The sequence below is a fragment of the Phascolarctos cinereus genome, unplaced genomic scaffold, assembly GCF_003287225.1.
Source record: "Phascolarctos cinereus isolate Bilbo 61053 unplaced genomic scaffold, phaCin_HiC Scaffold_2;HRSCAF=192, whole genome shotgun sequence".
Taxonomy (NCBI): domain Eukaryota; kingdom Metazoa; phylum Chordata; class Mammalia; order Diprotodontia; family Phascolarctidae; genus Phascolarctos; species Phascolarctos cinereus.
In genome coordinates, this window is record NW_027555625.1 from 144,516,389 (window position 1) to 144,539,610 (window position 23,222).

The following is a 23,222-nucleotide window of genomic DNA, read 5'->3' on the forward strand; positions in this document are numbered from 1 at the left end:
AGTAACATGAATACCATGTTATTTCAGTTGACTGAGTTGCTATTCCAAATGTTCCTGAGAACATTAGTGCTAAAACAGAAGTAGGGAATGAGAAATCTGCTATTTTCACTCCCATAAAGGACAGAAATCCTTTTAATTACGACCATGCCAATCTACATCTTGCTAAAACAGCTAATTACATGTCAAAAGGACACCCAGTCATTCAGAACAATTATCATTATATTTTTATGTATTCATTCTACCCAACCAATTACCATGGTTACAGTTTGAAAAGATTCAGCCAAACCTTCATCTGATCACACGTCAATATGAATTGAAGAATAAATTATGGCATCATCTATCCACTTTTACTTTGAAAAGGGCAAGAAAAAATGAAAATTCGGTCAAAGGAGAGTGTACCCCAAGATATAAGAATTGTGTTGGTGGTACACATGTACGTACACACACACACACACACACACACACACACGTACACACACAATCAAATAATTTTGCATTTCTGGCCAGCACACTTGCAGCCATTTCTATCATCTAAATGCCACCATGATCACCAGAAAAAAGCTAGCAGGGCATTAGATCAGCCTCCAGTTACCATTCAGATGGTTTCAGATAAATCAAAGAGCTTGTCATAAAAAAAGATGGGAAAAAAATATAGGGTCCCCCCCCTCAAATGTTTCTCAAGTTTTACTGAAAAAAGAAGGACCTTCAAGAGAATAAATTATATTTAATTTAGCTTCTCAGGTGACCACAATTTTATGATGTGGTGTACAGAACAAGAGAGAAGAGATGCACAGGGCTAGGGACACAGAGCCCTATCCCAACTCTATTATGCCCACTGAATACTTGGATAAGAAACAATAAAAGTGTAAAACCCTTATGTGTGCATGTATAGTCTCTCTTGGAACTTTCCTATATTTGTAGAGCAAAGAGAAAAACATACAACTAAAATTACAGGAAGCTGATATCTCAGATAATGACCTTCACACTTCACTCGCTTTACTCCTCCAAAAAATGAATCAAGAGATTAATACATTGAAAGTGTACTGTTGGTCTCATTTCAAGTCCTCATAAGGCCTTTTTACTGCTCTAGTTATAAACTACATTAAAAAAAAAAGAACTAAGGAAATCTCTCTTTGTAAATGTTAGACATCCCTTATTGAAGTAAAAGATGAATAATGACAATCATATGTTTATGGAACAAAAGACATTATAGAAAAAAAAGGAAGGAACCCGTGGCTGGACAAGGATGCTCCCTACCTGAAAGCAATTGTCAAACTGAGGGATTACTGCCATTCACAGATGCCTCCTCTGGAAAACCTTCCATTTTCATTAGTGCACAATACCTTTAAATGGGATAAATCAGGCATTACTAGATACTGTAAATCAGACGATATAAAAACTGAGAAAGGAGTTTCGGATCATGCAGCTCAGTTTGCCAAATTCTCTTTGGCTGACAACTGATCCCCAAATCCTGAGTAAACAACCTTGCAATTAAGGAGCACAAAAAGGAATGCTTCCCATGTGCAATTCCCACCCATGCCCCCCTATTTAAATGCAATCAACTACACAGTAGGAGCTGGTCAATGCATCAAACTTTTCATCTGGGAAAACCTGACAAATAAACCCGGCTCAGTAAAGCTACATATGGATTTGGCTGGTCTTACTTCAGCCCCAGTGAAGACAGTAGTCAAACATTAACAATCACAAACAAAAAGAACTCCCAATGACACAAAACCCGCCACTGCTCTGGCATGATATTTGGTTCACATACAGAGCCCAAGACATACAACCAACGTACAACATACAGATCAGGACCTGTCCATGACAACTGTGCTACAGACAGCGGAACCAACCAGTAAAGTTATTGCCTAAGAGTTTGTTGAGAATTGTTGCAAAAAGGTAAAGAGGGAGAGACAGAGAGATACACTGAGAGGAGAGAAAAGAAAGTTAGGCATGTCCTCTGAGGCAAACAAGAAAGCAGTTAAGGGCATGGCAGTGTGTGAAATGGGGAAAGCTCTTCTAACCAAACATGAGAAGAGAACCTGGAATTTCATGCTAATGTTTTCTGGGAAAAGATCATTTGTGAAGAGAGACACTTCTCTGCTTGGAGGCACGAAGCCAAAGAGTTGGACAATACCGGATAATAAAATGGGGAGAGACAATGGTCAGTCAGGAATGAACCAGCACAGGCATCTTTCTACTTGCTCAGCCTATGGGTGGACAGAGCCAAAGAGCAATTGGAGTTGGAGGCAGAGCTCAGTGCTGGAGTAGGGAGGAAAGGGGACAGAGGACAATATTGAAGGAGGCAGAAATCATGAGGCAGAAATCATTCCGTGGAGTATGGAAACTACCCGGAGGGCCCAAGGTTTAGGGACAGGTGCAGCCAGGCACAGTAAAAGGTCAGAGCAAGAAAAACAAGGAAGATTTGGAGTGCCGAACAGGATATCTGTGGTCATGCACCTGAGTCCCCACCCCGGACTTATGCAAACAATTCCCAGAAATAGCTGAGCTCATAACAGTTTCTAGGGTGCCCCTCAGCAGTTTCTAGAACCCTCTCGTGACCGGAGTTTTTATTCAAACTAACCAATGATCTTGCTCCTCGCTTCTGTACCCGCGCTTTTTTGCTATAAAATGAGACCAAAGAATCCACCCGGCGCGCCAGTCCCTCTAGGTGACTGAGTCGCCCGAGTACTCGTAAGTTCAATAAACCTCTTGCTATTTGCATCCGGAGTTGTGTTCGCGTTGATCCTGGGAGGGTTTCTCAAGGTCGGTGGACTACCCGAACATTGGGGTCTTTCATTTGGGGGCTCGTCCGGGATCTGAGATTCCCACCCAAGGACCGCCGAACCACCGACGGGAGGTAAGCTGGCCAGCGATCGCTCTATGTTCTCTCTGTGTCTGACTCCGAAAACTCTGACTGTCTATTCGGTGTGCGCGCATTTTTGGTTTCAGTTTATTCCGGGTTAATCGATCTAAGATCGAGGCGTGAGTAGCGGACAGACGTGTTCGGGGGCTCACCGCCCGGCAATCCTGGGAGACGTCCCAGGATCAGGGGAGGACCAGGGACGCCTGGTGGACCCCACGGCAAGGGATAATTCTCTTCTGATCTCACAGTTGCACTGTCTTGAGAGACATACCCTACCTTCTGACTCTTTTTCCTGTCTTTTTAATATACGTCTACGCCGCCATATAATTTTTTTTTTTCCTTTTTATTTCAATAATAATCATTATCTGGGTCGTAATTCCACTCTTCGGGACCCCCAGAATGGGACAGGGTGAGTCGACCCCTCTCTCTCTTACACTAGATCACTGGAAAGACGTGAAGACAAGGGCTCACAATCTTTCCGTGGAGATAAGAAAGGGAAAGTGGCAAACCTTCTGTTCCTCCGAGTGGCCCACGTTCGAAGTGGGATGGCCACCGGAGGGGACTTTTAATCCTTCTATTATTTCTGCAGTCAAAAGGATTGTCTTCCAGGAGACTGGAGGACACCCGGACCAGGTTCCCTACATCATAGTTTGGCAGGACCTCTCCAACAGCCCCCCCCCATGGGTGCCACCCTTAGCCAAGATCGCCGTTGCCTCTGGTCAAGATAACGGGCGAAAGTCGGCGGGGGGGAGGCCGTCCGCTCCTTCCCGGCTCCCCATCTACCCGGAGACGGACAGCCTGTTCCTCCTCTCAGAACCCCCGCCCTATCCAACGTCCCCTCCACCTCCCCCAGCCCCTCACGCGGCCAGACCAGCGCCAGGCCTAATGGCTGAGGGACTCGGCTCTGAGGGACCGGCCGCTGGAACTAGGAGTCGCCGTCCCCGCAGTCCTACGGGTGACACTGGTCCTGACTCCACTGTGGCCCTGCCCCTCCGGGCCGTGGGACCCCCGGCCGAACCAAACGGCTTAGTCCCCTTGCAATATTGGCCTTTCTCCTCAGCAGATCTCTATAATTGGAAATCTAATCATCCTTCTTTTTCCGAGAATCCTACAGGACTCACGGGACTCCTTGAGTCCCTCATGTTTTCCCACCAGCCTACTTGGGACGATTGCCAGCAGCTCCTGCAAGTCCTCTTTACCACCGAGGAAAGAGAAAGGATTCTTTTGGAGGCTCGCAAGAACGTCCTTGGAGTTAACGGGGCCCCTACACAACTCGAGAACCTCATTAATGAGGCCTTCCCCCTTAATCGACCTCAGTGGGATCACAACACGGCTGAAGGTAGGGAGCGTCTCCTGGTCTACCGCCGGACTCTAGTGGCGGGTCTCAAAGGGGCAGCAAGGCGCCCCACCAATTTGGCCAAGGTAAGAGAAGTCTTGCAGGGACCAACAGAACCCCCGTCCGTTTTTCTAGAACGTCTAATGGAGGCTTATAGGAGATATACCCCATTTGATCCCTCTTCTGAGGGACAAAAGGCGGCGGTGGCCATGTCCTTTATCGGACAGTCTGCCCCGGATATTAAAAAGAAATTACAAAGACTGGAAGGACTCCAGGACCATTCCTTGCAGGATCTCATAAAGGAGGCAGAGAAGGTATATCATAAGAGAGAGACAGAGGAAGAAAAGCAAGAAAGAGAGAAAAAGGAGACAGAGGAAAGAGAGAGACGGCGTGACAGGCGCCAGGAGAAAAACTTGACCAAAATCTTGGCCGCGGTAGTAAGTGAGAAAGGGTCCAGAGGGAGACAGGCAGGGAATCTGAGCAACAGGGCAATGAGGGCACCTAGGGAAGGAAGACCGCCTCTGGACAAAGATCAGTGCGCATACTGTAAAGAAAGGGGCCATTGGGCAAGGGAGTGCCCCCGGAAGAAGAACGCCAGGGAAACCAATGTCCTGACCCTGGGTGACTAGGGGAGTCGGGGTTCGGACCCCCTCCCCGAGCCCAGGGTAACGTTAACTGTGGAGGGGATCCCCACTGAGTTTTTGGTTGATACCGGGGCCGAACATTCAGTATTGACCAAGCCTATGGGAAAGATGGGACCCAAACGGACAGTCGTGGCTGGGGCGACGGGCAGCAAAGTTTACCCTTGGACCACCAAGAGACTTTTGAAAATTGGACAAAAGCAAGTGACCCACTCATTCTTGGTCATACCCGAATGCCCTGCTCCCCTGTTAGGCAGGGACCTCCTCACCAAGCTAAAAGCTCAAATCCAGTTTTCCACAGAGGGCCCACAGGTAACATGGGAAGACCGCCCCGCCATGTGTTTAGTCCTGAACTTGGAGGAGGAATACCGATTACACGAAAAGCCGGTCCCTCCTTCTATCGACCCGTCATGGCTCCAACTCTTTCCCATGGTTTGGGCCGAGAAGGCAGGTATGGGACTGGCCAATCAAGTCCCACCAGTGGTAGTGGAACTGAAGTCAGATGCCTCACCAGTGGCTGTTCGACAGTACCCAATGAGCAAGGAAGCCCGGGAGGGTATCAGGCCCCACATCCAAAGATTCTTGGATTTGGGGATTCTGGTACCTTGCCAGTCGCCCTGGAACACCCCTTTGTTACCTGTAAAAAAACCTGGAACCAATGACTATCGGCCAGTCCAAGATTTGAGGGAGGTCAACAAAAGAGTACAGGACATTCATCCCACAGTCCCGAACCCCTATAACCTACTCAGTTCCCTCCCGCCCAGCCACACCTGGTATTCAGTTTTAGACCTCAAAGATGCTTTCTTTTGCCTCAAGCTACACCCCAACAGCCAGCCATTGTTCGCGTTTGAATGGAGAGATCCAGAAAAAGGCAATACTGGCCAGCTAACCTGGACTCGGCTACCGCAAGGATTCAAGAACTCTCCCACCCTCTTCGATGAGGCCCTCCACCGGGATCTGGCATCCTTCAGGGCTCTCAACCCCCAGGTAGTGATGCTCCAATATGTTGATGACCTCCTGGTAGCGGCCCCAACGTACCGAGACTGCAAAGAAGGGACACGAAGGCTCTTACAGGAACTAAGTAAGTTGGGATACCGAGTGTCGGCCAAAAAGGCCCAGCTTTGCCGGGAGGAAGTTACGTATCTCGGGTATTTGCTAAAAGGGGGGAAGAGATGGCTGACCCCAGCCCGAAAGGCCACTGTAATGAAGATCCCCACCCCTACAACCCCCAGACAAGTCCGTGAGTTTTTGGGCACTGCTGGATTCTGTAGGCTCTGGATCCCTGGTTTCGCTTCCCTGGCTGCACCCCTGTACCCCCTGACGAGAGAAAAGGTTCCCTTTACCTGGACTGAGGCCCACCAGGAAGCCTTTGGCCGTATAAAAGAGGCCCTGCTATCGGCCCCCGCCCTGGCCCTTCCGGACCTCACCAAGCCATTTGCTCTGTACGTGGATGAAAAAGAGGGTGTTGCCCGGGGGGTGCTTACTCAAACCCTAGGACCATGGCGACGCCCGGTAGCTTACCTGTCAAAAAAATTAGATCCGGTGGCCAGTGGGTGGCCAACTTGCCTAAAAGCAATTGCGGCCGTAGCACTCCTTCTCAAGGACGCTGATAAGTTAACCCTAGGACAGAACGTGTTGGTGATTGCACCTCACAACCTGGAAAGTATTGTGAGACAGCCCCCGACCGATGGATGACAAATGCCAGGATGACCCATTACCAAAGTCTGCTGCTGAATGAGAGGGTGTCTTTTGCGCCCCCGGCCATTCTGAATCCTGCCACCCTGCTCCCCGTAGAGTCAGACGACACCCCAATACACATATGCTCAGAAATCCTTGCCGAGGAGACAGGAACCCGACCTGATCTGAGAGATCAGCCGTTGCCCGGGGTACCCGCTTGGTATACGGATGGCAGCAGTTTCATCATGGATGGCAGGCGACAAGCAGGTGCTGCCATTGTGGACAACAAGCGGACGGTGTGGGCGAGCAACCTGCCAGAGGGAACGTCAGCTCAGAAGGCCGAACTAATCGCCTTGACACAAGCATTACGCTTGGCCGAAGGAAAAAGCATCAACATCTACACGGACAGCAGGTACGCTTTTGCCACCGCTCATGTTCACGGGGCTATATACAAACAAAGAGGACTGCTCACTTCCGCTGGAAAAGACATCAAGAACAAAGAGGAGATTTTGGCCCTGCTAGAGGCCATCCATCTCCCTAAGCGAGTCGCTATCATCCATTGCCCCGGCCACCAAAGAGGGACTGACCCTGTGGCTACCGGAAACCGAAAGGCCGATGAGGCCGCGAAACAAGCTGCCCAGTCAACCAGAATACTGACGGAGACCACGAAAAATCAAGAACACTTCGAGCCTACACGGGGGAAGATCAAGCCGAGAGAGCTCACCCCTGACCAGGGAAGGGAATTCATTCAACGGCTGCATCAGCTCACGCACTTAGGGCCAGACAAGCTTCTCCAGCTTGTAGGTCGCACCAGTTTTCACATCCCGAATCTCCAGTCTGTAGTGCGTGAAATCACCAGCAAGTGTCAGGTTTGTGCTGTAACTAACGCAGTCACCACCTACCGAGAGTCTGGAAGGAGGCAAAGGGGAGATCGACCCGGCGTGTATTGGGAAGTAGACTTCACAGAGGTTAAGCCTGGCCGGTATGGTAATAGATATTTGCTAGTGTTTATCGATACATTTTCTGGGTGGGTAGAAGCTTTCCCTACAAAAACAGAGACAGCCCTGACCGTCTGCAAGAAGATACTTGAGGAAATCCTACCTCGTTTCGGGATCCCTAAGGTACTCGGGTCCGACAATGGCCCTGCCTTCGTTGCTCAGGTAAGCCAGGGGTTGGCCACTCAACTGGGGATTAATTGGAAATTACATTGTGCATATAGACCCCAGAGCTCAGGTCAGGTAGAAAGGATGAATAGGACAATTAAAGAGACCTTGACAAAATTGGCCTTAGAGACCGGTGGAAAAGACTGGGTGACCCTCCTCCCTTTGGCGCTACTTAGGGCCCGGAATACCCCTGGCCAGTTTGGCCTGACTCCTTATGAGATTCTTCATGGGGGGCCGCCCCCTGTACTTGCGTCTGGGGAAGTCGTGGGTTCTAATGGTGATTTTTTTCCCGTTCTATTTACCCACTTGAAGGCTTTAGAGGTTGTGAGGACTCAGATCTGGGACCAGATAAAAGAAGCCTACAGGCCTGGTACTGTGGCCATTCCCCACCCGTTCCAGGTCGGTGACCGAGTGCTGGTTAGACGTCATCGGTCCGGCAGCCTTGAGCCTCGGTGGAAAGGCCCATACCTGGTGCTACTGACCACCCCGACCGCGGTGAAGGTTGACGGTATTGCTGCCTGGGTCCATGCTTCTCATCTCAAACCCGCGCCACCTGGGGCACCCGATGAGTCCTGGGAACTGGAAAAGACTGATCATCCTCTTAAGTTGCGTGTTCGGCGGCGCCGAAATGAATCAACAGCATAACAACCCTCACCAACCCATGACTCTCACCTGGCAGGTACTGTCCCAGACGGGAAGTGTCGTTTGGGAAAAGAAAGCAGTCGAGCCACCCTGGACGTGGTGGCCCTCTCTTGAGCCTGATGTGTGCGCGCTGGTAGCCGGTCTCGAGTCCTGGGACATCCCGGAACTCACTGCATCGGCCTCTCAACAGGCCAGGCCCCCTGATTCAAACTATGAACATGCTTATAATCAGATCACTTGGGGAACCCTGGGATGTAGCTATCCCCGGGCCAGAACAAGAATTGCTAGGTCCCAGTTCTACGTGTGCCCCCGGGATGGCCGTTCCCTGTCCGAGGCCCGGAGGTGCGGAGGACTTGAATCTTTGTACTGTAAAGAGTGGGGTTGTGAGACCGCGGGAACCGCCTACTGGCAACCCCGGTCCTCGTGGGACCTTATAACTGTAGGCCAGGGTCACCCTACAGGGACATGCGAGCGCACCGGTTGGTGCAACCCACTCAAGATAGAGTTCACCGAGCCTGGCAAACGGTTCCGAAACTGGCTACAGGGGCGAACCTGGGGTCTAAGGTTCTATGTGACTGGACACCCAGGCGTGCAGTTGACCATACGACTAGTGATCACAAGTCCCCCACCGGTAGTAGTGGGCCCCGATCCTGTCCTCGCAGAACAAGGACCTCCCAGAAAAATTCCCTTCCTCCCCAGAGTGCCGGTTCCTACCCTATCACCCCCAGCGTCCCCTATCCCCACGGTACAGGCTAGCCCCCCGGCCCCTAGTACTCCATCTCCCACCACGGGCGACCGGCTCTTTGGCCTCGTACAAGGGGCCTTTCTGGCCTTGAATGCCACCAACCCGGAGGCCACGGAGTCTTGCTGGCTCTGTCTAGCCCTCGGCCCTCCTTATTACGAAGGAATCGCAACTCCAGGGCAAGTCACTTATGCCTCCACAGATTCCCAATGTCGCTGGGGAGGAAAAGGGAAGCTCACCCTCACTGAAGTCTCTGGACTCGGGTTATGTATAGGGAAAGTACCTCCTACTCACCAACATCTCTGCAACCTGACTATACCCTTAAACGCCTCACATACTCACAAGTACCTCCTCCCCTCCAACCACAGCTGGTGGGCTTGTAATTCTGGCCTCACCCCCTGCCTCTCTACATCAGTCTTCAACCAGTCTAACGATTTCTGTATCCAGATCCAGCTTGTCCCTCGCATCTACTATCACCCAGACGGTACCTTGCTACAGGCCTATGAGTCCCCCCACCCTAGAAACAAGAGAGAGCCTGTCTCACTCACCCTGGCTGTCCTTCTCGGATTAGGGGTCGCAGCAGGTATAGGTACCGGCTCGACCGCCCTAATAAAAGGGCCCATAGACCTCCAACAAGGTTTGACTAGCCTCCAGATTGCCATGGATACAGACCTTAGGGCCCTTCAAGACTCCATAAGTAAACTAGAGGATTCCTTAACCTCCCTGTCTGAAGTAGTGCTCCAGAATAGGAGAGGCCTTGATCTGCTATTTTTGAAGGAAGGGGGCCTTTGTGCAGCCCTAAAAGAGGAATGCTGTTTCTATGTTGACCACTCAGGCGCGGTGCGAGACTCCATGAGGAGACTCAAGGAAAGGTTAGATAAGAGGCAGTTAGAGCACCAAAAGAATTTAAGTTGGTACGAGGGATGGTTCAACCGTTCCCCCTGGCTTACTACTTTACTGTCTGCCCTTGCTGGTCCCCTGCTACTCCTCCTTCTGTTACTCACCCTCGGGCCTTGTGTCATCAATAAGTTAGTGCAATTCATCAATGATAGGGTTAGTGCAGTAAGGATTCTGGTTCTCAGGCACAAGTACCAGACCCTAGACAACGAGGATAACCTTTAATTCTGCTCTATGATTAGAGCTACCCTCAAAGAAAATGGGGGAATGAAGGAGGCAGAAATCATGAGGCAGAAATCATTCCGTGGAGTATGGAAACTACCCGGAGGGCCCAAGGTTTAGGGACAGGTGCAGCCAGGCACAGTAAAAGGTCAGAGCAAGAAAAACAAGGAAGATTTGGAGTGCCGAACAGGATATCTGTGGTCATGCACCTGAGTCCCCACCCCGGACTTATGCAAACAATTCCCAGAAATAGCTGAGCTCATAACAGTTTCTAGGGTGCCCCTCAGCAGTTTCTAGAACCCTCTCGTGACCGGAGTTTTTATTCAAACTAACCAATGATCTTGCTCCTCGCTTCTGTACCCGCGCTTTTTTGCTATAAAATGAGACCAAAGAATCCACCCGGCGCGCCAGTCCCTCTAGGTGACTGAGTCGCCCGAGTACTCGTAAGTTCAATAAACCTCTTGCTATTTGCATCCGGAGTTGTGTTCGCGTTGATCCTGGGAGGGTTTCTCAAGGTCGGTGGACTACCCGAACACTGGGGTCTTTCAAATATGAGTTCAACTCTCTAATGTCTGCTTTACACCTAGTGCCTGCCAGGGTTACTGGGATGGATTATGCTGAGGGAGCCGCTAAAACCTGTCAAAGACAAATGTCAAAACTTGGAAGCTGAAAATCTTGCTGAAATCTTTTGTTTTTCCTTCAAGGTGAAAATACATCAAGATATCTTGGCACAACACAGGTGGATCGATATTTGCTGATTGACTATTTGATAGACTGCCTGTCAATATGAATCTCTTGGTGCTTGTTGAGATCAGATTTCTATACTTGAGCCTAATGAACACCTCCACTACCCCACACTGAAACAGAGACCACTTGAAATTTAAAAAGAATCCTCATTCAAATTCTACGGCATCAGAAATGCCTGCTATTCCTGAGTGACTGATCACCAAGACACAAGTTACTTGAGATGAGGACCAAATGATATCTCTAGATTATTGTGATTATTTTTTTTTAAGCCAATACATAAAACAGTTTTCACCCACGAGGAAGATAATGCTAAATTCAAATTCACAATGCTGAGTGAAGAGTTTAAGGGCTGGACACAAAGTCCAACACAGTAAGTCAACTACTGTGAGACTGCCCTCACACTGAGGATTTCACATTTCACTCTAAGTAACAAACTGTATTGGACTAAAGTGAAGCACAAGTTGAAAGGGAATCCTTTGCTGCTTGCCCTGGGTCCCAGACACCTGGACCTGGGATTACGTTCACTGTCACCATCCAGGGAGTACACTCGAGAGTGTCCTTTCACCTTCTGCAGTGCATCTATTTTGTGATATGAGGTAACTGTAGAAACTGTCCAGATCCTGCAGCTCAAATGGCATGCCTCTCCCCAACACAGAACAAAGAAACCAAACAACTGGTGAAAGTTTCTAGGACTGGAAGACTAAAACTTTCCTGGATAGCTCTCCCTGGGATATGAGTGATACTGAAGTGAACTGGGTTGTAGATGTGTCTTTGAAACAAAAGCACGGGGTCTCGGATGTGTATATTTAGTACTGCTCCTTTGAGAGGTGGGGAGAATTTTAGTGAGGAAGGGTCTTCACGAGGTTCTCACGGGGTTGCCAAAAACATGGAAAACTTACTCATCTGTGGTGAGTCTAGCATACTTGTAAGAAGATCAGATAAACAAACGGTGGCAAAAGAGTTGTGGCTTCTTCCACTAGCAGGAAGGAGAAGAGAACTTGAGAACTTCCGCTAGGGGCTTGAAGTACACTGTATGGTTTGGAGAGAAAAGGCCAGTAGACCAGAAAATAAGGTGGCTTCCAAAAGTGATGAAACAAAAAGGCTTTCTTAAAGTAATGTGATTGCTTAAACAACTCCCTTAGGAATAAAAAAGCTTAGGGTCTAAACAAAATTTCTGATGGCTTTCACAACCCTGGGGGCCGGGTGGGAAACCCCCAAATCCATAATCCAGAGTATTAGAAGTCAAATCTAACTAAGAACTTCCCTGGAGAACTACAGTAGCTTGGATAAAAGAGCAGAATTCAAACTTATGGAAAACAGAGAATCTGGGTTAAGGATGAATCTAGATACAAAGGAAGTCATTCTTTAATTCAGGTGGAAATGTGATGGCTAAGAGTAGGCTGGCATTGTTAATTGTTTCAGTGTTTCTTTAGTTAACATCCCTTTTTTCAGTAAGGAGGAGAGAGGCAGCATGGTGTAGTAACAAGAACACTGGTTTTGGAGTCAGGTGGCCTGGCTTCAAATCCTGGCTCCATTTAATACCTGCCTGATCTTGGGCAAGTCACTTCTATCTCTCTGGGCGTATACATTCTCATGTAAAATCAGAGTTGGTCTCAATGATTTCTAAGGCCCCCTTCCAGCTCCAAGTGCGTAAGAAGTCTGTGGTTCGAGTCTTCCTTTTCCTCTTTTGTAGCACTCCTCCTCAGGAGCATAAGAAGACCCTTGTTACTTATCTATCCTAAATGGAAACTTTTCCTCAATTCTAGCATGTTGCCAGAGGCACAGAGAATTGGTGTTGCACTTATGAGACATCATAAACTCCCCTTTATTTTCTGAAGGGTGCTTTCTCCTTCTTTAAAACAATGCAACCTTTCTGATAAGCTACGGCAACCAGTGTATTTCTTTAGAAACCGCAGCTGTCTTAACAGTTTGAGTCTGTTCCATGAAAAGAAAGAGGAAGAACAAAAGAGAGTAGAGCTCCAACATAAAGAAGCTATCAATTATCATAATCTCCTTACAATAAATCAGAGATGTTGCTTGTCAGAGAGAGACTGTCTTCTCTCTGTCCTTTTCTCTCTGACTCAACTGAAGAATAAGTATATAAAAATTCTACCCAAAATAAAAAAGCTACAATTTGTTATATTTCTTCAGTGAAAAATGAAAAGAGGAGAGAACAAAAACTCTATCTGAAAAAAGACCCACAAACTGAGAAAGAAAATTGGTGGTGGGATCAAATGATTTCATTCCTGAGCATTAAGTCATGCTACTCAAATTTGCCTATTCAAGTAATATAAATCAAAAGAGGGAAATAGTTTTACTTTATTTCTGCTGTCCACATCTGCGAAAAGCATATATATTTTCCCCTGAAATAGAGCTCTTCAAAATCATGGATAGATGTGAACTTCATGTCTTCTGAAAGTGCTGACTCCTACTCACATTTAGCTAGCAAGACTGGCGATGAAGAGATGATTTGGTGAGTGTGGGTCTTAATGGGAATACTGGCTAAAACCTTGGTGATGCTCAAGAAACTCCACTCAAAGGAAGAAGAAAAGGAGAAAATAAGCAAGCTCAGTCTCTCTAGCAATGGTCTGAAGTTCAAAACATTTGTGTGGGAAGGGGAGGGGGCAGAGAAAAGAGGAAGAGAAGAAATGGCACCTTCATTCTCTATTAGAAACAGTTCATGTGAAGAACAAAAGATAGAGAAGCCCTCCTTAACAGCTACCCTCTTCTTCCCCATTAAACAAGGTTTTGTTGTATATGGAGAGAAAAGATGGAACGAGGCAGGACACACACTGCACTCATGCCTACTTCAGACACATCCTATGCTGCTTCCTCTTAACGGCTATGACACAATGTCATTTAATCGGGACGCCAAGAGATCATTTTCAGACAATGCCAGCAGATGTAATTTTCTTCGATGCATGGATAGTTCATCATTTTACTATTAGATGACAAGGTGATTGCAGGGTGACTCTATAATGCAAGTTCACTGTTTGGTATTCTGAATTCTCAAAACGAAAAAAGGATTTATCAAATATAAATATCTTTAAAAAGTAACAAAAGTGCTACATATGTGATCAAGGAAAAAAATTCCATTAGTTACTGCTGCTTAAAGTAGATTAAACTTTACAAATATTACCACATCCATTATCAATATGGCTTCCAATTATTAATTAAATTGCCTGTGGCAGTATAACTTTCTCATACCTTTACAAGGACAGAGTAAAGAAGAACACCAAAGCAGTCACATCCCATCATATCTCCAACAATGTAAGTGGTAAATGATCCCCTGCCTTTTTCCTGCTCATATTTAAGTGAGTATTTGCATTTATGATACCCCATATAACTGTTGTAGTAAAGTCCTCTATCAAATATTCTTACTTTGTAGGTTGCAGGCAAGAGTCATAAAGACAAAGTTATAAGCCCATTCATTTGTGACCTTAATCCCATCCTTGAGAGCTTCTGGTTTTTTTAACTTTTTTTTTTTTCTTTTCAGTGGCAAGGGAAGGGTAATGCAACTTTGATGGTGAATCCTGGGTCTTTTCCGGTTAGGCACTAGTAGCTGTGCCCATAATGTATAGTGGTTCTAAGAAGTAAACTTAGCCTCCATTAGACATTCAGCTCATTTTCCCCAATGCTCTCAGGCTGGGCTTTTAACATGGTCCCAAAGGCAGAAGGCAGTATTTTATCCACTAAGTCACGCAGCTTGTGATAGGAGAGGATGTCTGTATTGGGCATGTTAACATCAACCAAAACCTGCGAATATGTTTTCCCATTGACATTCTCAGCACAGCACCCAGAGAAGTATAATCTAGCCACAGTGTGACTATAATGAGGCACGGCTTATTGCAGCTGGAAATCCATTATTCTCACACGAAGGGGAGGGGATTGTAGTGTTCTTTTCATTCTTTGCGGATACTCCCAAGTGGTGTCTGTCCATCCTGTGCCACACTACCTCAGCTTGCATCCTTTCAGTCTTAGAGAAGGAAAGAAGGGTAGATAGACTAGCGTGACATGATATCGAAGGTTATCCGAGATTTTACATGTAGTCTAATAGTTGAAACTCAAGGCCTATCTAAAATACCTGGAAGCACTTTCTTGGAATGCTAAGACAGAACAGAGCAGCAAGATTTTTGAGCCACAGGGGCCGGGAGAGGGACGTTTGGTTGCTTGATTGATTGGTTATTATTTACTGGGAATTAATACTGAGAGAGTATATGCAAAGGCTGAGGGCACCATGCCATCTTCACAGAACAAGACCCTAACAGCTAACTGACATACAAGAAACTGCAAAGTTATACTGCAAGAACACATATTAAGGACCGAGGAAAGTCTGCTAAGGTGCTACGTCTAAAACTAAGTTAACTTCTTGTGTTCGACCCTCCCTCTATCAGTCAGTCAGTCATCATCCAGGGCCTCTGTCTTGATCTCACTGGCTCCTTGCCGAGCCAGGGCCAATATGGTATGGTTGACTGCTGCCATTTCCACAGCCAATGAGATGGGGTCTTGGTGGTCACTATGGCTAGTGCTGTCATCCTGCAGAGACGGAATGAAAAGGAGAACAATGTTAATGTCCTGATGATATTTCAGCTCATGAAAGGGCATGCAAGGAAAGGCAAGCAGAAGATAAGCATTCGAGGTCGGAAATGCAGGTGTTGGGGGAGGGAGCAGGTGTCTCATGACAGGATGAAATCGAACTGTATATAAGTAGACACTGAATGGAGAGAGGCACAGTCACCATCTTGTGCTTCTGACAAAGAACAAGCACTCTAATCTGTTCTGTTAGTGGAGACTGTCTTTAGGCTGATAGAAATTTTCTTAGTGGTCATGAATATATAAGTTGTAACAGCTGGCATGAAACTACCAATGTGTCCCTCTGTTTAGGCCAGTGGCATTATGTATGGTATTATGTATCCTAAGAGCTGTCAGGTGTGACTTACAGAGTCTATATGGGAATGTCAGGTACTGTTTGAGAACTCCTATACAGGGTTACATAGCATTTCCTACTAACTAAACAATACTGAAGCCTGTAGTGTCACGGGCTAAATATCTACTAGCCTGTTGGTGAACATATGTTTTCACACACAAGATAAAGAAAAGAGAAAGCTTGATCACCGACTGGAATAGGACCAAGGCTAGAATGGGTGCACGCGGAACTTTCCTGGCCCCGGCCAGCTGTCTAATGAGAGTGTCCGCTACCTCACTTGGAATGATCGCCACTCCTCCTGCTTGAGCTCAACATGCACAGAAATAAAGCTCTGAATGGAAATGGGCATTATGGGGCTTACTGCTACAGCTACTGAGTGAACATTTCACCCTGTGTTATATCCTGGGGAAATTCATGCCAAAAGCTTTGAAGAGATGGTTAGGTTCTCAGGAAATGATGTATGGGAAGTGTCTCAAGGATATTTGTAAAGAAGACAGCCATTGGCACGTGTGGGTCTGGAAAGAATGGCAGATGGGAGACACCAAATACAGAAAGGCTTTTAGGTTTGCCTTCATTTCCCTGAAGTTTAAAACAAAAGCAAAAACAAAAACAGAACAGTGTACTCAGCGCTTGATGTGGGATTCTATCCTGGAAACTCAGGGAGAAGGGTTACAGAGATGTTTTTGAGTCTGCAACTGCTTACTCCTATTATGGATCAACACTGCTGTGCATAAAAAAAAATGACATCAGATAAATTTCTTATGTATCATGTGTACTGAAAAATGGTTGTGCTCAAGCTCAGAGGTAGAAGCCATGAAATAAATCAAGGTAAACTGACGTAGGGAAAACAGTTTCAAGCACAGACTAGAACATGGAGTGGAAGTCTTTCTTCCCCAGCCCTTTTGTTAACTATAGTCAAGAATAGGGGTGCCTAGGTGGAGCAGTGGATAGAATACCGGCCCTGAAGTCAAGACGACCTGAATTCAAATCTGGCCTCATAGACACTTGACACTTCCTAGCTGTGTGACCCTAGGTAAGTCACTTAACCTCGACTGCCTCACCAAAAACAAAAACCAAAAACAAAACAAAACAATAAACTATATTCAAGAACTCTGTAGATATTAACTAAGCAAGAATCAGTCCTATTGCTTCTAGTCATAGCCATAATAAACAAGGATCATGGTAATATTGGGACAATTCATAAAACTGGAGAGAAGCTATTCTGTGAAAGTCTGGTATGGTACACTGCATATGTGACTACGTGGATATAAGGCTGAAACTATTCAGATTTCCATGAAATTTAGCAAGATATGTCAGGGAATTCCCCACATTTATAGCTAATGGATTTATCCCATCCAGTGGCTACTATTAATACATTTCCTCCAACCAATGAAGAAAAAAATAAAGGTGAAATGGGAAGACATGCAGGTAGAGAGCACGTGTATGCCCAACATGCCAGAGAGAATCTACAAGAACCACTCATTTCTGCATGAGGGTTACCACTGCAATGGTGCCACAGTGGATGGGCCTTTGACTTGTACTCTACGTTGGTACACGTTAAGGCATGAATTACTGCTGCCCGGTTGCTCCTAATATTTTTCAAACATTGGGTGTGTGCATGTGGTGAATGGTGCAACTTGCTTGTTTGGCTCAGATCCTCCTCTCTTCTTCTACCTTCTCTGCTTCTCTGCCTCCCTCAGAACTTCGTCCCTCCTCCTCCTCCCCATTGCGTACTTGCCAAGTGTCCTGTTGTATGACAATAAATCCATGTGGGTGAATATTGATTTCTCACAAATTAAACAGGACAACTGAACTTCACCACTTCGATGTTCAAATTACACAAAAATCTGACTAGACACATGGTGGGAACTAGCAGAGGGGGAGGCGGCAAGAGAATAATCCCCCTCCCTCCCTGTACAAAATGGGCTCACGGATTTGAGCCCATTTTGCAATCAATGACCTCTGCTCAGCTGCTCACCTGCTCTGAGTAGTCATTTCCATCGACGTCGTCACTGTTGGAATGGCCTCCTGGACTCTGTACATCTATCCCATGACTCTCCAGGATTGCTGCTTCTTCGAAAAAAGCAAATGGATCCCTAAATTATCTGATACGTTATTTTAATTGTTTTAAATACAGAATTACTTCTATGGCTGAGAAAACTATGATGTTCATCTTTAGCTTAAAGTCAGTTACTTTTTTAAACTGTTAAACAACAAAGGAGGTGTCTAGGCATCTAGAGGTAGCTAGATCATTCATTCATTCATTCATTCAAGTTAAGAATGGAAAAAAAAATGTTTTGCTACTCCAAAACTCCTGCTAGTCTGCATGTTACCTTCAGGAAGTCGAACGGTGCTTAATAAATGCTTGTTATTTGCAAGCTATCCTGTTACTAGTTCTATAACACTTCTGAAGGGGGCAGTGACAGGCAAGCTATTTAATAATGGAATAGATTTTCAGTGGCCCAAAAGTTTACTCCCCAAACCTGGCCACGTCAGATTCCTTTGTGCTCTACTGGATCTGGCTGTGTACCCTGAGACAAATTCTTCACAATGGCGGAGTCATTCTCCAATGGTACTGTAAACAGCTAGTTTCAAGTATGCATCATTAACTCTTTCAAAACAGCAGAAATGATATTCGGTGGCAGTAATATCTTACAGAATTTAAGTTGTGAAATGTTACTAACCATAAAAATAAACACAGTGATGAAAAAAATGCCATTATTTGGCCATTATGAAATAAGGTGAAAGGAAACATAATATAAACATGTTCAAGAGATTAGAAGTTAGGATCATTTTGTGGTATTCATAAAATCATAGGATTTATAGCAGGAAGGAACCTTCGAGATCATGTAATCCAGCAACTTCATTTTAACAATAAAGAAACTGAAACCCAGAGTAGTAAAATGACCAGCTAGTTAAGCAGCAGAACTGGTTGTTTCTTACTGGAGTCTTACTTTGAAATCATAACTACTGCTGCAGCACAAAACATTACTGAGTTTTCAATTACTGACAAGGAGAGGGAAGCGGCAGCCTCTCTGATACATTACCGATATTGGCTCTTCTCTTGATCTCCTTCCTTCTGTTGGCAAACCAGTTGTAGACTTTTAGGGAAGTAACTCGTTCCAGATCAGACAGCTTTTTGCCTGTGAATGCATTCAGTAGAGTTCAGATGACAAAGTTCTGGCTTAAATTAGGTGGTACTGGGCCTCAGGCAAGGTTTGTATCCCTACATCCGGCACAGATTAGGCACATAAATGATTTTTGAATGAAACATGAAAATTACCCAATAATATGCTTTATCCAGTTCAGGAGCACTTACATATAAGAGGCACATCTCTCCAGAAAGTATGTCCACAAGGGGCAAGTACTTTTTAAACTGTATCATGCAGTGAGGGATGCTCATGTTTATCCATTATCATTAGGAAAAGAGGTCTTTCACATTAAATGAACTTTTCAGATACTGAAGCAAACACTTTCAAGTCCCCAAACTTTTGATATTGCAACCATTTTGATGATAATTCCTTTAAAGGGTATACTTTATATACTTCCCTAACTTCTCAAGTAGAGAAAATAAAGCTAATATAAACTTTTCTTGGTGAAGCAGGGTCAATTATGACCCTGAAAATCCATTATTATATTATACTGTAACAGCACATTATAAGCAAATGTGCTTTTTAGTTTAGGTTGGTTTTTTTTTACTTTTCTCCATTTTCAGATGTCAAACTGTTATCTGTTTCTAAACCCCACCCACTTTCTAGCTTGTAACTTCCAATCTGCCGTGGGGTAAGGTTGTTGGAACTCTAGTCTAAGAAAAAAACCCTAAGGAACCTTACTATGAAATCAGGTAAGTAGAACTAGTGTTGGGGATTTGGGAATACAGTTTCAGTGTTCATAGGTCTTTTTTGCTTACTTTTGTTTTCTGGGCTATATTCCAAATGTCTGAGTTTGTCTGAAGTCTGAAGTCTAGGTAAGTTGGGTATTACTTTTTTTTTTTCCCAATTTATCAACATTTTCAGTTTATCATTCTTCAGTCAACAAAAAAGGCTGGGCTGGCTCAACACAGATCAGTCTCATTCTACCCAAGGCAGGCATGTGCTGAGACTGGTATCTTACTGAAGTCTCCAGTCCAATAGTACATAAGAGTTCTAAGTGAGGCAAGTAGGTAAAGTAGGGTATTGTATGTAGCTTAAGGATGGAAGGAGAACAGTTGAATTGCTCATAAATAGCCTGTTTATTTGAGTAGGAATCATGAAGGTGGTACCTACATTGTAATCTCACTAAAGAGGAACCTTCAGCTGAAAAGAAGTTATTACAAGATGGATACTATGCTCATTTGTTGCAGGCTGTTTACCTTTGCCAAAATGGAAAAGCAAAACTACTGAATTCATTAAATGTCTCTGATTTTAAATTCATACAGAACTCTGGTTCGTGCAATCTTCCTAAAAAGGACTTTTACAAAATCTTTAGGAAAAACAATTATTTTCTATTTCCTATATTCCAAGAAAAGCTCTTCCTATGAACCTAACAGGAGTTTTTAGTGTTGAAAACTGTAGGTCCAAGTGATGATCTAAATAAAGTGCCTTAAAGGAGGTAAGAAAATCGTTTGGGAGTGCTACCTTGTCAGGGGTTGGGAGCTAAGATTTAGAAGAGTTAGATAACTGAAGTTGCCCTAACTGAAGGCTCATGGCCTCACCTGGCTTTTGTATGACAGCATTGCAGGCATTGGCAATTTCTTCTCTCTTTGCTTCATCAGGATATTGATTCTCATTGAAGTAACTGCAGAAGCAAACAAGAAATAAGAACACAAAATTAAAAAAAAAATTAAAACACCAAAATATTCTCATCAAAGTACTGAGATATCTTCCCAAGTTCTAATATTCCATTGGTTCTCCTCAATGTGGGTACTTGTATCAGGAGAGGTCCAGCAACCTGTCCATTTATTCTTGGACTGATTCTTATCCATGTTCTTTCATATGGAGGAAAATATTGTAAGGAAGTTGCTTTTAATTACCCAGTCAGTATTGCCCTTCATTAGAAAAAGATGCTGATAATGAATGGCATTTGTTTCTTTGTGTGTGTTGCTAGACACACATATGTAATATGTGTTATATATTAAAGCAGCATCAAGGTAAACAGTCTGAAGTGCCAATAACAGGACTACTTTTTGACCTTCTTGAAAAAATTAGGATTGCCAAGCCAGTATGGTCTAGACAAGGAAACTGTACGTGAATGTGTTGTGTTGTTCAACTGTTTCATTTGTGTCTGATTCTTCATGACCCCATTTGGGGTTGTTTTGGCAAAGATAGTGGAGTAGTTTGCCATTTCCTTCTCCAGCTCACTTTAGAAACAAGGAAACTGAGACAGAGTTAAGTGACTTCCCAAGACTCACACAGCTAATAAGTGTCTGAGGCCAGATTTGAACTCATGAAGATGAGTCTTCCTGATTCCAGGACTGGTACTCTGTCCGCTTACCACCTAGCTGCCCACAGGTGAATGTACTGTTTATTAAACATCTAAAATGAGACAAAGAATTGTTTGCACATTTTTTTTTGCTAATACATAAGAATATCAGAAAACCAAGACCATTTGCCCAAAACCACAACAATAAATCATTAATTCATGAAGATCTTTTTGGGAAACAGAACATAAATCCAAGCTAGGGCCAAGGGGATGGAGAGACCCAGAGGAAATGGCTCTTCTCCATTACAACTGAGGCTATGAAACATTCCCTTTTTGAGAATGATGTCGATCATACAGAATCAGCTACATATCCAGGTTATGAATGGTGTCAGAAAAAGTAGATACTGTTATAAATGTGCAGTCACTCAAGAACCTGAGGAACAAACACTCTTACAAAGAAGAGCTATACAATAACTGTACAAAATATTCTGTACAATGATGAGCTAGCTTGGTGAATTACAAAGAAACTGTGCATTGGAGAAGAAATTAACTGGAAGGCATCAGAGCTCCTTGGTCATGGTTCAGGGAACAAATAAAAACCTCAACAATTTAGAATTCACTGATTATGAGTTTGTGATCAGAAAGTCCATAGAAATCTGAACATACCTTACCTCTGAACATAAGTCACACTTAAAATGAAATACTGTCATAAAAGGGAAAACAAACAGGCATACATTGAAGAATAACATAAAGTATAGGCCATATTCAGGTTTCACACAAGGCAGATTTTGGGGGAAAAGTGAGGCCTAACTTCAGACCAATACAGTGTATTCTGCTGTAAATTTTCAGGCTTTTATTCCATTGCACAGGGAATCAGGGTAAATACTAACAGTTTTTTTCAAACCAAGGGATCAAGAAATTATGTATTATTTCAACATACCTTAAACTGGAGAATTCAACAATTAGTCGTTATATTAAACATCCTTTATATTTGCAGTTATTATGAAATATATTCTTGTCAGGAATCACACTTTTTTATTAACTTGCTTTATCTTGTTATTTAGCAGTTCTCATTTATATCTCTTTTAATAGGACAGACTATCTAAGCAAGCAGGACAGATTGAGTCTACCTCCACAGCATTTCCTGCAATCTTCCCCCTCCCTCCACTCATGCCACAACTACTCTAGCTCAGGAACCTTCTCACTCTAGTTTAACAGTACTACAACAGCTTCTCAATTGCAAATCCCTGCATTGGGTTCCTTCTCTTTCTAATTTATCTTCTCGATAGTGGCCAAATTTATATTCCTAAATCACAGGTTTGACCACTTCACTCTCCCACCTAAGGAGCTTTAGTGGCTCCCTACTTATGCTCCTCTTGTGGGCATTTAAAGGCCTCCACGACTTGCATCCAGCTTTTGTTCTTAGGCTGATTAAACACTACTCCCCCTTAAACAATCTATACTCCAGTCAAACTGGCTGATTGATCATCTCCTCTCCACGATGTGCCACCTGCCATCTCTGTGTCCCACTTTTGCTTCTCAGGACCCGTAGCTCCCTTCAGGGTTCAGCCAGAGAGCTGCCCCAGCGTGAGGCCTTTCCTGATTACCCCAGTTCTTAACCACCCCACCTGCTATAATCACTTTGCATTTATTTTATATAGACCTCATATTAACTTCTTTGTGTACTTTGTTTATTCCCTTAAGGGCCAGAGCAGTTTCACTCACATATTTGTATCCCCTATGACTAATACCAGGCACATAGTTGGTGCTAAATAAACATTTGTCTATAGACTAACTGAACCTACAGAATACAGCTAGAACAAAGTAAGCAATAGAGAAAGGAAAACATTAGGCACATATACATGGAGGACATCCCTTTAGTTGTCATAGAAGGTTCACATAAGGTTTTTCATCTTTGTTGCATCATAGACCCCCTTGGCAGTCAAGAGAAGCCTATGGACC

At 44.7% G+C, this 23,222-nt stretch overlaps 2 protein-coding genes across 8 annotated transcripts in view; one reads left to right on the forward strand and one right to left on the reverse strand.

Moving 5' to 3' along the window:
• The first annotated feature begins 2,859 nt into the window (after positions 1-2,859).
• LOC144455814 (uncharacterized) lies at positions 2,860-4,946 on the forward strand. The gene has a single exon (XM_078149657.1). It carries the CDS (start codon positions 3,266-3,268, stop codon positions 4,829-4,831), a length of 1,566 nt encoding a protein of 521 aa, XP_078005783.1. The 5' UTR covers positions 2,860-3,265; the 3' UTR covers positions 4,832-4,946.
• Positions 4,947-7,980: 3,034 nt separating this feature from the next.
• The window catches only part of HMBOX1 (homeobox containing 1), a 218,412-nt gene continuing 203,170 nt past the window's right edge, over positions 7,981-23,222 (reverse strand). For 3 of the 7 annotated variants that reach the window (XM_078149658.1, XM_020988806.2, XM_020988833.2), the window contains 4 exons: positions 20,554-20,636; positions 18,908-19,003; positions 17,839-17,933; positions 7,981-15,469 (listed from right to left, as the gene is read on the reverse strand). In XM_078149658.1, coding sequence (XP_078005784.1) covers positions 15,332-15,469; positions 17,839-17,933; positions 18,908-19,003; positions 20,554-20,636 — 412 coding nt within the window. In that variant the 3' untranslated portion in view covers positions 7,981-15,331. Of the gene's footprint in view, positions 15,470-17,431; positions 17,607-17,838; positions 17,934-18,907; positions 19,004-20,553; positions 20,637-23,222 lie in introns of those variants that run through there. The other 4 variants (XM_020988851.2, XM_020988824.2, XM_020988819.2 and 1 more) reach the window with 4 other exon arrangements.

What these genes read in the sequence shown, in the direction of transcription:
- LOC144455814 (XM_078149657.1), top strand. Translation starts at nt 3,266, where the DNA reads ATGGGACAGGGTGAGTCGACCCCTCTCTCTCTTACACTAGATCACTGG.